Source organism: Dasypus novemcinctus, chromosome 10 (assembly GCF_030445035.2).
Source record: "Dasypus novemcinctus isolate mDasNov1 chromosome 10, mDasNov1.1.hap2, whole genome shotgun sequence".
Taxonomy (NCBI): Eukaryota; Metazoa; Chordata; class Mammalia; order Cingulata; family Dasypodidae; genus Dasypus; species Dasypus novemcinctus.
The window spans coordinates 94,442,889-94,458,530 of record NC_080682.1 but is presented as its reverse complement, the minus strand read 5'-3'; the positions used below and the strand labels follow the sequence as shown (position 1 = coordinate 94,458,530).

General features: G+C 37.2%; 1 protein-coding gene across 1 annotated transcript; it reads right to left on the bottom strand.

Annotated features, from left to right (window-relative positions):
- Positions 1-13,811: 13,811 nt before the first annotated feature.
- On the bottom strand, positions 13,812-14,771 carry OLFR67 (olfactory receptor 52Z1P). The gene has a single exon (XM_004477618.1). It carries the CDS (start codon positions 14,769-14,771, stop codon positions 13,812-13,814), a length of 960 nt encoding a protein of 319 aa, XP_004477675.1.
- Between the last annotated feature and the right edge of the window lie 871 nt (positions 14,772-15,642).

The window sequence follows — 15,642 nt, the reverse complement described above, 5'->3', positions numbered from 1 at the left end:
CAACTCACCCTTTATTCATTCTCACTTGCTTCTTACCTTCCTAGAAGATTCCCCACTCATGGTTTACATAGTTATTTCACTCACCCTTTTACATACTTACTTCAAAAAATAGAAGACATTTAATTTCATTTATTTCACTGTGTGTGTCTTCATTGATAATGCTTGGATCCAAAGACTATTTCTTATTCACATTTGTTTCCTCTACATTGAAAAATATGTTTCAGATAGATCACACTGAAAAGTACTTCTTGAATAAATTACTGAATAGAAGAATCAGTAAAATGGCCATGTAGTGTATCTTGGACAACTCAGTTGAATAGAAACGTCAAACTGACCATTTGGTGTGGTTTACCTGCAATCTGATACATCATATATGATGGCTTCCTTGACACCTAAGCCACAGTCCACAATTCTTATTAAAGAAACACTTCAGTTGCTTTTCACCCCTCAAGATAAACCTTCTCTGACCTTTTCTTTTCTTCTATGAATTTCCAGGATTATGCATAGATGCTTCCTCATGATATTTAGTAAATCATAGATACTCTTTTACATGCTTCTGATTTTTCAAGAAATTAAAATAGCATTATATAATGAAAGGAGAAATATATAATTGCTGAAATTTGACTCTGTTGTTCAAGCTGCCTGGGAACTTGCCTTCTTTTTTTTTTTAAAGATTTATTTATTTATTCAATTTCCTCCCCTCCCCTGGTTGTCTGTTCTTGGTGTCTATTTGCTGCGTCTTGTTTCTTTGTCCACTTCTGTTGTCGTCAGCGGCACGGGAAGTGTGGGCGGCGCCATTCCTGGGCAGGCTGCTCTTTCTTTTCACGCTGGGTAGCTTTCCTCACGGGTGCACTCCTTGTGCGTGGGGCTCCCCCACACGGGGGACACCCTTGCGTGGCATGGCACTTCTTGCATGCATCAGCGCTGCGCATGGCCAGCTCCACACGGGTCAAGGAGGCCCGGGGTTTGAACCGCGGACCTCCCATATGGTAGATAAACGCCCTAACCACTGGGCCAAAGTCCATTTCCGGAACTTGCCTTCTTAATGCCTTTAATATCTTATTGTATATGACAAATACCCTCAGTATATTTGAATAAATACTCCCCAACTTCTATCATTTTCTTTTTTTCCCAACACCCATAAAATGCCAAAGGGGACCATTGGCTTAACAGCTCAAATTCTTTAGACCTACAGAGAAATACTTTATTTCTGTAAGAAGTATCTGAGATTCAGGTCATTGGAGTCTAGATGAGAAGCCTAACCATGAATGATAATACTACCATAGGATTAAGGGGAGATCATTATAAATTCTTAACTACCCTCCAGGAGCTCAGCTGTTTGACTAGCAAATCTCTACACTCAGACTCCACTGAACCTATTTTGAAGACTGTTTCCTTGAATTCAGACTCTTGGTTATAGAAAAACTTTGCTTTCCAGAGAAATAAACCTTGGAGCTTATTATCAGACAGGTTTTAGGAATCATTAAATCATTTATCTCATTAAAACTCTACTTTGAGGGCAAAACTGTTCCTCTCCTTTCCTCTCACCCTTGTTTACTTCCCATGATAACAATCTAATCTTCCATTTGTTTCTCATTGCCTATTAGGTTTTTTTCATGTGTCTTTCTAGCTCAAGCATACAGTCCTTTATGGCTGAAAGCAGAAAATTTCTTTGTATTTAATTTATACAGTATCACTTCAGACAAAAATAAATAAAATAGACAACAAAAATATCAAGTGCAATTACAAAACGTGGTCATCCCAACAAAGTTCATATATTTAGATTTGTTTGTTGACATAGTTAAATTAGAATAATACATAACCAACTACAGTTCTAAAGAGAAATGGATAGAATTAAAACAAGTAGTCAACAGTATTTTGCAAACAGATTCATATTTGTCCTGAGGACTAAGTTTTGATATGAGGAGTGGGGGAACTGATGGAGCCCAGCAGTGTGTCCTGCTTGTTTAAGCATAAACTAAATCCTAGAGACACCAGTTGCAAAACAAACCTGTAATATTAATAGGCAGCATTATTTATTGGTGATATTTTATTTATTTTTAAGCAAATTATTTATTTTCTCTTTTTCTTGGAAGATACATAGATCACACAAAATGTTACATTAAAGAATATAAGAGGTTCCCACATAACCCACTCCCCACCCTCCCCACTTTTCCCACATCAGTAGTCCCCCTCATTAGTGTGCACATTCATTGCATTTGGTGAATACATTTTGGAGCACCAACACACCACATAGATCACAGTTTACATTGTAGTCTACACTCTCCCCCAGTCCATTCAGTGGGTTATGACAGGATATATAATATTCTGTATATGTCCCCTGAATATCATTCAGGACAAGTCCAAGTCCCGAAAAAGCCCACATAATGCACCTCTTCTTCCCTCTCCCTGCCCTCAACAACTCCTGTGGCCACTGTCTCCACATCAAAGATACAATTTCTTCCATTGTTAGAGTCACAATTGTTCTAAGATAGAATACCAATAAGTCCACTGTAATCCATATTTCATTCCTCCATCCTGTGGACCCTGGGGTGGTGATGTCCACTTAACCTTAAATCAAGAGGGGGCTTAGATCCCACATGGATTATGGATGCGATCCCTCTGCTTGCAGTAGTAGACTTTCTTGGTTCCCTGGTATGGTGGTTGACCATCCTCACCTCCCTCTTGGCTGACCTGAATAAGTCCACAAACTGGAGAATAGGTGTGGCAACTCTGCTGATGCTCAGGGCCTAGCTAGCATATGGAGAGCACAGAGGTTCAGGTCTCCTGACCACATAACAACCCTAGCACCAACCACAAGTCCAGTAAGAGTGACAGAAGAGGCATGTGTAGAAAGGTCATATCTGAGTCCAACTCCATCACAATGAAGAGCACAAATTCCAAGGTAAGACCCACTGTGAAGGCACTGAACTCCAGAGCCATCTTCCATGACCATAGAATCTGAGCGTCTCTGTAGCCTTCAGGAGCACCACTATCTGGGTTTGCATCTACTTTGGCTGTCTCTGTGATCCTGTTGGGAAATGCATAAGCATGACCCTTTGATGACCTCCCAACTCATTTTTGAAGTCTCTTAGCCATATAAACTCATTTGTCTTTACCATTTCCCCCTTTTATTCAAGGTCTTTTTCTAGTTGTATCACCAGCTGGTATTGGTAGTAATCCTCGGTGCCAGGGAGATTCATCCCCAGGAGTCATACCACATACTGGGGGGAAAGAATGTATTTACATGCTGAGTTTGGCTTGGAGAGTGCCACATTTGAGCAACATGGAGGTTCTCAGGAGGTAACTCTTAGGCACCCTGCAGCTCTAGGCCTAGCTGAAATTTTACACACACATGCTCATAAGCATAGTCATCAGTATCAAGGGTCCAACATTGGACCTTCCTTCTTCACTAGTCTTTGCCCTTGCACTTGGAGGATTGTTGATGTTCCACTGGGGAATGTGACAGAACTTCCCTGAATGGGGACTCAGCAATCCCTCAGTTGTCATGTGTAACTCTCTCCACTATGTCAATACTCAACCAATATCCGAATATATTTATACACCTTATATACACGCCCTGAAGAACACCCTCCCACCCATGCATCCTCCATCAATGACACCGCACACCCATGTTCCTCCCCTGCCATAGTTGAACCCCTCTATGATCCAAAACTTCTTAAAATATGAAGCCTATTTTATTGCCAAATTCAATTAATAGAAAAATGAAATAGTAATAATAGGTTTAAAGATGTAATACTTTTAAAAAACTAAAATAAAAAATAAATTGGGGTATTAAAAGATGAAAAATATCATAAAACTTTTTTCTGATGTTTTGCCTTTCATCACTGTTATAGGTGTTGCCCTGCATGTACAGTGGCAAGGCAATTTCTTCCATTCCTTCCTCAGTGTCTACACACTTTAAAAAAAAATTTTTTTAACTTTGTTTTCAAAAATGTTTTAGACCACAGTAAAGTCTCACATACAATATAGAGGACTCCCAATACCCAACATCAAATCCTTTTCCCCCTTCCCCAGCAATGATCTTTTTACTTGCAGATGATATATTTGCTACAGCTGATATACACATCTTGAAACATAGCTACTAACCATGGTTCCATTATGGTTTTCATTAGGGATTGTATTTTAGCCTGTACATTTTTGGTTACATTATGATTTACATTATGGCTTACTTTTAAGACTATACACTTTTATAGAATTTTGGTGAAATTTAACATGACCTACACTCATCACTATGTGATCTTGTGGAACACTTCCATTTTATCCCAGTTATTCCCTCTTCCATCTACTCTATTCCTCTCTCCCCTTGCGATCAGGGCCCTCAGTGACAACTGAAGCTTCAGTTCCTGAAGGATAAGTTTCATAGATACTTGCAACAATGCTGAGGGCTTGACATGCTAGTCTGTCCTCCCCCATTGGGAGCCACTCTGCTATCGAGAGACTCACTCTCCTCTGTTTGAGAACATCAGGCCTCCCCAAGATGGGTGTACAACATCTTCCCGCTCATTTTATGGGTCTCCACCCACTGATATAACACATTATGACAAGATGAGCACTCACACACTCTCTAGAAGACTGACCCAGGTGCACCCTGTGCCAGATGCACCCCATCATACATCTTAAACAAGTAACCCTTCCTTATTATATTTTCTAAAGAGTTTCTATACATTAGAGTTTCATTCACATACTTGACATGTTCATCTGCTCCCCTCAAACACTCTACCCAATTCCAAGGACCATCTGACCCATCCATCCAACCCTCCTTTCCTGCAAAGCTCCACCCAATACTATCCCTATACCCCATCTTGCCCCTTCACTGCACAAATACTTACCTCCACTTTATCATAGATTTTGCCCTTGTAGGCATCCGCTCACAACCTTCCTCTCCCCCATGACCTGCAAGCCTATTGTCCAGTCTGTAGCTGTCTGAGACAGCGTGATTTGCTTATTTCATATCAGAAAGGTCATATATTATTTGTCCTTCATGCCTGGCTTGCTTCACTCAACATAAGGTCCTTAAGATTCATCCATGTTATCCCATGTGTTAGTACTGTATTCCTTCTTACAGGTGAGTAGTATTCCATTGTATGTAAATACCACTTTTTCTTTATACATTCATCTGTTGATGGGCATTTGGGTTGATTCCAGCTTTTGGCAATAGTGAACAATGCTGCTATGAACACTGGTGTGCATATATTGGTTCGTGTCCTGGTTTTCAGGTCTTCTAAATATATACCAAACAGTGAAATTGCTGGGCCATATGGAAAATCTATAGCTAGTTTTCTGGGGAACTGCCTCCAGAATGGCTGGATCCTTCTACATCCCCTCCAGCTGTGGATGAGGGTTCCCATTCCTCCATATCCTCTGTAACACCTATAGCCCTCTTTTTTTAATAGCTGCCAGTCTAGTGGGTGTAAGATGGTATCTCACTGTAGTTTTGATTTGCATTTTCCTAATAGCTAGTGATCTTGAGCATCTTTTCATGTGCTTTTTAGCCAGTTGTATTTCTTCTTTGGGAAACATCTGTTCAAGTCTCTTGCCCATTTTTTGTATGGGTTATTTTTCTTTTTACTTTCCAGATATAGGGTATCTTTATATTTGTTGGATATTAGGCTCCTATCAGATATATGGTTACCAAATATTTTCTCCCTTTGTATAGACAGTCTCTTCACTTTCTTGATAAATTACTTTGAGGTGCAAAAGGCTTTAATTTTGAGGAAGTCCCAATTATCTATTTTTTCTTTCACTGCTCATGCTTTGGATGTGAAATTTCATGAAGCCATTTCCTATTACAAGGTCCTGTAGATGCTTCCCTAAATTGTCCTCCAAGATCTTTATGGACTTGGCTCTTAACATTTAGATCTTTGATCCATCTTGTTAATTTTTGTATAAGGTGTGAATTGGTAATCCTCTCTCATTCTTTTGCATATGGATATCCAATTCTCCAAGCACCATTTGTTGAAGAGGCCATTCTCTCCCAGTTGACTGGGCTTGGTGGCCTGTTGAATATCAGATGACTGTATAGCTGAGGATCTATATCAGAATTCCCAATTCAGTTCCAACAGTCAGCATGTTTATCCTTGTGCCAATACCATGCTTTTTTTTTTTTTTTAACAACTTCAGCTTTGTAGTATGTTTTACATTCAGGTAGTGTGATTCCTCTGATTTTGTTTTTTGCTTTTTCAATATGTCATTGGCTTTTTGGGGCCTCTTTCCCTTCCAAACAAATTTCATAGTTTTTCCAATTCATTAAAAAATGCTTTGTTGATTTTTATTGGGATTGCATTAAATCTGTAGATCAGTTTTGGTAGAATAGACATCTTGATGATATTTTGTCTTCCTATCCATGAGTAGGGAATGTTCTTCCATTTATTTAAGTCTTCTTTGATTTCATTAGCAATGCTGTGTAGTTTTCTGCATACAAGTCTTTTAAATCTTTAGTTAAGTTTATTCCTAGGTATTAGATTTTTTAATTTACTATTATAAATGGAATTTTTTCTTGACTTCCTCCTCAGATTGCTTATTATAGGTGTACAGAAATGCTGGTGATTTTTGTGCATTGATCTTATAATCTGCAACTTTATGGAACTCATTTATAAGTTCTAGAAGCTTTGTTGTAGATTACTCAGGGCTTTCTATCTATAGGATTGTGTTGTCTGCAAATAGTTAAATTTTGACTTCTTCCTTTCCAATTTGGATGCCTTTATATCTGTTTCTTGCCTCAGTGCTCGAGCAAGTACTTCTAACACAATGTTAAATAGTAGGGATGGTAGTGGGCATCCTTGTCTTTTTCCTGATCTTAGAGGAAAAGATTTTAAGATTTCACCATTAGAAATGATGTTAGCTGTGGGTTTTCATATATAAACTTCTTTCAGGAGAAGATTCCTTCTACTCCTATCATTTGCAGTATTTTTTCAGGGAAGGGTGCTGTATTTTGTCCTATACTTTTTCTGCATCTATAGATATGATCATGTGATTTTTTTCCTTTAATGTATTTATGTGGTATAATGCATTGATTGATTTTCTTATGTTGAATCATCCTTGCATACCAGGGATGAAACCCACTTGGTCATGATGTATAATTAATTTGATGTGTTTTTGAATATGATTAGCAAGTATTTTGTTGTGGATTTTAGCTTCTAGATTCATTATCGAGATTGGTCTGTAATTTTCCTTTCTTGTGTTTTTGTTTGACTTTGGTATTAGGGTAATGTTGGCATCATAGAATGAGTTATGCAATGTTCCTTCTATTTAGAGTTTTTGGAAATTTAAGAAAGGTTGGTCTTAGTTTTTTCTTGATTGTTTTGTAGAGTTCACCTGTGAAACCATCAAGCCCAGGGCTCTTCTTAGTTGGGAGTGATTTAATGACTGATTCTATCTCTTTACTTGTAATTATTTTTTTGAACATTTTTATTGTATTTTTTGAAGATACATAGATCACAAAAAATGTTACATGAAAACATACAAGCAGTTCCCACATAATCCACACCACACCCCCACACTCTTTCCACATAAACAACCTCTTTCATCATTGTGGCACATTCATTGCACCTGGTGAATACATTTTGGAGCACCTGCTACACCACATGGATAATAATTTACATTGTAGTTTACATTCTCCCCGAGTCCATTCAGTGAATTATGGCAGGATATATAATGTCCAGCATCTGTCCCTGCAACCTCATTCAGGACAACTTCAAGTCCCAAAAATGCCCCCACATCACATCTCCTCTTCCATCTCTCCGCTGAGGCCCAGGGCCCAGGTGGCACATGGCTAGTCCAGAGAGAGATTCAAGTCTCCTGAGTACACACCAAACCCTACACCAACCACAGTTTCAGTAAAAGTGACTGAAGAGGCATGTGTAGAAAGGTCACATCTGAGTCCAACTCCATTACACTCAGAAACACAAATTCCAAAGTAGAGCCCACTGACAAGGCACCAATTTCTTCTTTCCTCAATGTATGCTGCTTATGTTTTTCTAGGAATATGTCCATTTCCTCTAAATTGTTCTTCTTGATGGCATATAGTTTTTCAAATTATCCTCTTACAATAGTCTTTATTTCTTTGGTGGCAGTGGTGATCTCCACTTTATCATTTCTTATTTTGTGTATTTGCTCTCCTCTCTTTTTTATTTTGTTAGTCTAGTAAAGATTTATCAATTTTATTGATCTTCTCAAAGTACCAGCTCTTTGTTTTATTTTTTCTAGTTCTTTCTTATTTTCTATTTCATTTAGTTCTGCTCTAATCTTTGTTATTTATTTCTTTAATTTCTTTCCTCTTCTTTAGGGGTTAGGTTTTTGTATTTGTGTGTGTGTGTGTTTACTAATTCCTCTATGCAGTTAGGTCTTCCATTTTAGCTCTTTCTTCTTTTTGGTATGTGAATTTGTGGCTTTGAGTTTCCCTCTCAGTACAGCTTTTGCTGAATTCCATAAGTTTTGTTATGTTGTGTTTTAATTTTCACTAATTTCAAGGTATCTTTTCAGATTTCCTACTTGACCCACTGTACATCTAAGAGTGTTTTGATTAACTTCCTTATCTTTGTGCCCAATCTGGTTCTCTGGCCCTTGCAGATTTGCAGCTTCATTCCACTGTAGTCAGAGAAATTATTTTATATGATTTCAATCTTTCTGAATTCATTGAGACTTTCTCTGTGGCCTATAATGTGGTCTATCTTGGAGAATGATGTATGTGCACTTGAGAAGAATGTATATTCTGCTGTATTTGAGTGTAATGTTCTGTATATATCTATTAGATCCAGATCCTCTAATATTTATTCAAAGTCATTGTTTTTTTATTGATTCTCTCTTAAGATGTTCTGTCAAATGGTGGTTATGGTGTATTAAATTCCCCCAATATAAGTGTAGAGGCATCTGTTCCTCTACTTAGTTTTTCCAGGTTTTACCTCACATATTTGGAGGCTCCTTGTTTAACTGCATAAATGTTTAAGATTGTTCTTTCTTCTTGAAAGATTACCCCTTTTACTAATATGTAGTGTACATCTTTGTCTCTCACAATAGCTTTGCCTTTAAAGTCTATTTTGTCTGATATTGGTATAGCTACTCTTGCCCTTTTTTGTTTATTGTTTGCTTGGATGAATTTTTCTAGCCATTAACTTTCAACCTCCTTGAATCCCTGGGTCTGAGGTGGGTTTCTTGTAGACAGCATATACATAGCTCATATTTCCTTAACCATTCTGCCAATCTATGTCTCTTGACAGGTGAGTTTAATCCATTAACATTCAATGTTATTACATTCAAGGAATTACTTACATTAGCTGTATTTTCCTTGGATTTGTATATGTCATATGTTGTTTTTATTTCTCTTTTTTGTCTTTTCATCTATTTAATACTTCTTACACTTTCCTCCAACTCTGTCTCTTCTGTTTTTTTCTTTTCTCTTGCAGAACTCCCTTTAATATTTCTTGAAAGGCAGGTTTCTTATTGGCATACTCTCTTAGTTTCTGTTTATCTGTGAATACTTTGAACTCCCATCATTTTTGAATGCCAGCTTTGCTGGGTAGAGCATTCTTGGCTGGAATTTTTTTTTTTATTTTACTACTTTGACTATGTCATACCACTGCTTTCTTGCCTCCATGGTTTCAGATGAGAAATCAGCACTTAATCTTATTGTGGTTCCCTTGTATGTGATGGTTCTCTTTTCTCTTGTTGCCTTGAATATTTTCTCTTTGTCTTGAGCATTGGATAATTTCAGAAGCATATGTCTTGGGGTAGGCCTGTTGGGATTTATGCCGTTTGTGGTGAATTGTGCTTCCTGGACTTATACATTCATCTCCCTCCATAGGTTTGGGAAGTTTTCAGTCATTATTTCTTCCAACACCTCTTCTGTCTCTTTTCCCTTCTCTACTGCTTCTGTGGTTCATATAATGCATATGTGTGTGCATTTTGTGTTGTCATTCCAGTCCTAAGTCCCCAATGGATTTTTTCTATCTTTTTACCTATCAGTTCTACTATCTCTTTGATGTCAGATGTATTGTATTCCACATCACTAATTCTTTCCTCTGCCCCTTCAAAACTGCTTTCATTAGCTGAGAGGATATTTTTGATTTCTTGGATTATGCCATTCATCACCATCATATCTGTTATCTTTTTGTGTATGTTTACAATTTCTTCTCTATGCTTTCCAAGTGTTTTCTTAGTATCCTTAATCTCTTCTTTTACTTCATTAAGTTGTTCCATGATATTTGTTTGGAGACCTTTGATTAGTTATTCAATGTTCTGCTCCTCTTTGTTGTTTTTAGTTTTTCATTGGATTGGGCTATGTCTTCCTGATTACTGGTATGGTTTGTAAGTTTTTGTTGCTGTCTTGTCATCATTTTGTCTTATGGCTTTGTTCAGTTGATTAGCTTTTCTATCTAGTCTCAGGTTTTATGTAGGTGTTTTTTGTGTGTGTGTGCTAAGTCTTATCTTTGATATTTGGTTCTTATTCTATTTCCTTGTTTTTGTCTAAGTCCCTTGAAGGAAAAAAATAGGACCAGGGAAAGCAAAAGAGGTAAGAAAAGAAAAACTATGTTAGTGTTGTAAGTGTAGCAGAAAAACCATATACGACCTAGGAGAATGAATATTAAACTCATGTAAGCTGTTTAGAGTTATAGGAATAAAAAAGTGTTGTACCTACAATGAGATGGAAACTGAATGTGGAGAAGAATATAGTATGAATTAAAAGGTCAATGTGATCAGGAAAGAGGGAAAGAGAAAAGAAAGGACAACAACATAAAGAATCAATAAAAGAGTGAAAACAGTATGGAGGTGTTAGAAATAAAAAGCCTGAAAAATTGGGGGCTAAACAAAGAGAAGTGGGAAGTAAGAGCAACAACAGAAGATGGAAGAAAGAAAGATGTTAAGGAAAGTTGATAATGTTGGTAGCCAAAATCAGCACACACAGAAAAGAGGAAATTGACAATGAGGATGGACAGCAAACAAGAAATACCACCAGAAGAACCTAATAGAAAAAAAGAGAAAAAAATGAGGGTGGGGGATAAAGAGGAAGGAAAGACAAGAAAATAAACCAACAAATAAAAATGGCAACACTTCAAGCAAGGAGTTCTCTTTGCAACTGAATAAACTGATTAGGAATCTGTCCTTCCCCCTTTCTCCTTTCTCTCTTTTCTCTCTCCCAGGACACCAGGAAGCCCTGGGTGAGAGCTTCCCTCTGAGATTCAAATGGGACCCTGGTGAACCAACTCACCACAGAAAATAACGACTCTCAGTCTATTTTAGAAAGAGCAACCACACTTTTCTGGGAACCCTAAATATGCTATTGGAAGCCTACCAAGCATTTCCTACTGTACCCTCTCTTAGGTGTGTTGCACAGGGCTAGTTAATTGCCTGACTCCACCTTCTCCCAGACCAATTTCCCCTATCTCATGGAGGTTAGCTAAATCAGGCTGCCACAGCAGATTCACCTCTAATCTCTCCCTAGTTTCTCCTCAAACCAGCTGGTATGGTCCTCTAAGCTCAAAAGGGGGGACCAGACATTTGAACCTACACTCCTCAGGCCCCTCTGCACCCTTCACCAGAACCCTCCTACTCTCTGAGTTTGTCTGAGACTGAAGGGCTTGGGGAATGTTCAGGAGTGCTGGGTTCAGGGAACATGAATTTGGGGAATGGGGATTCAGGAAACATGGAATTTGGGGAACACAGTTTCAAGGATCATGGTTTTGGGGAACATGGGGTTTGGGAAAACACTGCTGTGTCACCAGCAGTGTTTAGGGAATGCTGCAGCTACCAGCCCCAAGGGAATGGTTTAGCCTTCCCAGAGCTTTGGGCACAAGTGCCAGAATCCTGTGGTTTTACCTTGAGCAATCACTATTTTTGTTGCAGTCTCTCCAGATCAATGTCCAGAAGCCTCCTTCTTTATGGGTTCCCAAAACAGCTCACTCAGGCAGGATTTTTCCCGACTCAGCTGTTTTTTTGTAGGAAAGATCATGAGGGTGCTCTTACACAGACTCCATCTTGCCCCACCTCCTTATTGGTGATGTTTAAGATGTATAAGCAAGGTTTTGGTCTAAATTTGACACTTTCTCTGAGGCCTTCAGAAATTTACCTTATCTACTATAAAATGCACATACTGTCACCTCTATTTATATATAAATAACCTTATTGTGTGATTATGATGGGGAAATGCAACATTGATATAAATTTCATAGCAAAATATCTTAAGCATAACAGAAAAGAACATCTACTTGGAAGTCAATCAAGTGTGTTTGGGATCCAAGTATTTTGAAGATCAATGAAGATAGTGCTTAAATATTTAGCTTAGTACCACTAAGCACTAATTAATTGGATTTTCTGTTTCTTCCCCTTCCCTGAAGTGGAAATAATATAAGAAATTCTAATTCTTAGCTATTTTATGCCTTGGCATACATTCCATACAATGGACTTTGTGAGATATCAATGAATCAGAAAATATTCTAATTTTAGGGCTCACATTTTAACTATTTTAACTTACAAAACATGTAGAGACAAAAACTACTGTGTTATGGTGGTTTCATGCTATTGGTCCAAGTAACTGTGGATTGTAACAAGAGTGTTTAATATTTCATAGGAATTTCAGATTTCCTAAGATAAGCTCAGTGAATAATCACACTTATCTTCCAGCTTTGCATAAGGAGAAAACAATGTAGATATGCTTCCCTTTTTTAAGAATTATCTTTATGTATCCTTAAGAATAAATTAAAGTGCACAATAATAAGGTGTCAAAAAGAATTGAGGAAAACATGACTTTAAACATAATTTCATAATTTTAAGTGTTTTAGGAAAATGTCCTGGAAATATTGGAAGATGCTATCCTTTTTGTTTTAACAAATAAATTTTATTGATACATATTAATAAAGCATACAATTTATCCAAAATGTACAATCAATGGTATTTGATATAATCACATAGTTGTGCACTCATCACTTCAATCAGTATGAAAGCATTTTCATATTTCAATAATAATAATAAAACATAAAGATGAAATTTCTTTTACCTCTCAATCTCTTTGTTTCCCCTTTCTAACTATTCTTGCCCAATTATTTTTGTTCATTAAGTAGTTTTATTGAGATATATTTACAAACCATATGATCTATCTAAAGTGTATAATCAATGGATTTTAGTACAATCACAATGTTGTACATTCATCATCTCAAAAATTTTAGAACAATTTCATTACTACAAAAGAAAGACTCCACATCCCTTAGTATTACTTCCTTAGCCCAAATAAACACTAATTTCATTTTATCTTTACAAATTGATTTATATTTACATTTCATATAAATGGAATCATACAATACATAGTACTCTGTGCCTCATCTCCTTCACTTAGTATATTTTCTATATTTGTCTGATATTAACATTTTGTATTATTAAATTACATTTGTTCAGCTTCAAGGAAAAATGGTCTTATATATGCAATTTTACCCATATTCATATTTCACATAATATATTTAGATTGTAATATGGCATCCAAACAGTATTTTTGTCTGACTTGCTTCACGCAACATAATGTTCTCCAGGCTTATCCATTTTGTCATATATTTTATGACTTCATTTCTTCTGACCACTGCATAATATTCCATCTCTGTATACTCCACAATTTGTTTATCCATTCATCAGTTGACGGACCTGGATTGTTTCCAACTTTTGACCATTGTGAATAATGCTGCTATGAACATTAAGAGAATTTGAGGGTTTTAAAGGATTTCATTTTTTCCTATTTCTCACTGAAGGAAAATTCTAAATGTGAACATGTGTATTTTATTTGGAAATATCCAGTATTTTCCTTCATTTTAACAACATATGCTAATGTAAGAGAACAGCAAAATTATCTGATCTTGAATCTGTTTGGTCTTCACCCCATAAATGATGGGGTTGAGCATAGGAGGTACCACCACATAGAAGTTAGCCACTAAGATGTGGATCTGGCAAGGGATGGTCTTGCCTCCAAAGCGATGGGCAAAAAATGAAAAGAATGCTGGAGTATAGAACATGAGTATAACACAAATGTGGGAACAACATGTGTTGAGGGCCTTGAATCTGGCAGCCCAGGAAGGTAAGTGAAACACTTCATGAAGGATTTTTGTGTAAGAGGTAATGATGAATACTATATCCAGACCTGTAGAAAATAGGGCCACAGTCAGACCATAAATGATGTTGATATTGATATCGTCACATGCCATTCTTGCAATGCCCATGTGCTCACAATAGGAATGAGGAATGATGTTTCTTCCACAATATTTGAGTCGGTATACTAGGAAGGTGAATGGAAAGCAGATGCAAAAGCTCCTAATCACAGCTCCCATGCCAATCTTCTCAATGACTGAAGTGGTTAGGATTGTGGTGTATCTCAGCGGGTAACAGATGGCCACATAGCGGTCAAATGCCATGGCTAAGAGAATGGCCGATTCTGTGACAAAGATGAAATGTATGAAAAACATCTGTGATACACAGCTACCAAAGGATATAGCTGTGGAATGAAACCAGAAGATGGCCAGCATCTTGGGTGCTGTGGCTGTGGAAAGCAGGACATCTGCTAAGGCAAGCATGCAAAGGAAGAGATACATGGGCTCATGGAGATGTTTTTCAGTCACAATCAGGAAGATCAAAAAGATATTGCCTAAGACAGCCACAAAGTAAATAGAGCAGATAGGGATAGAGATCCAAATGTGTGAATCTTCCATTCCTGGGATTCCAGTCAGAACATACCACATATCCTGGGGATCACTGTGATTGTTAAAAGAAGAAGCCATCTGTGGAGGTCTATCCCAGGCCTAGTAGCTTTAATGAAAGACCAAAAGGCTAGGGATTTGGGTACACTGCCTTAGTCTGAGTGATGTCTGGTAAGTTTTTTTTCAATATGTTCTTCTGTATGGAAAAACAGTGAGATGGATTAGATAGTTTAAAATTGCCTTCTTGCCCTTTACATAGAAGAGTTCATTTTTGTTGCTTGGGAAATAAAAGCCAACAACAGGTACTATGTGTCTTAGTATTTTGAGTATATTAATTCATATAATCTTCACAAAACCCTGTTGAAAGTATCCATGGCATGGCTACTATTATTATTCTCACAAATGAAGAAATTAAGACAAAAAGACTTTCAGGCTCTTACCCAAGATCACATTGGATGAACAAATCAGGCAGGATGAACCTGAAAGCACCGTAAAGATAAAACTATTACCAAAACATGGCATCAAATTTTTCACTTATCCCTGAGGAAGACAGATGAATATGTAATTGGGTTATGCTACTGTGGAAAAGGGAGGGAAATAGATTTTGAAAAAATAAATATCAAACAATAGCACATGAATCCTCTTCAACATTGATTTACTTCTGACTTTTATGCTAAGCCATATGGTAGGCAATGAGGATACACTGGTGAATGAAACTCATTTGTGTCTGCCCATCAATCCAGTACTCAAAATTGTAGGGTGAAACATTACAAAGTTAAACTGTTTGTACTGCCAAACTGAGCTTGGTCTTTAAATGACCAGCATGTAGTCAAAGGAAAATAGTCTAGACGATGCCACTTAGTTCACTAATTGAAAATCAGACAACATGTTTTGTATCTCCAAGTATAAACTCAGCAGCAAATAATGTTTTCACATTATAAAGCAGAATTTC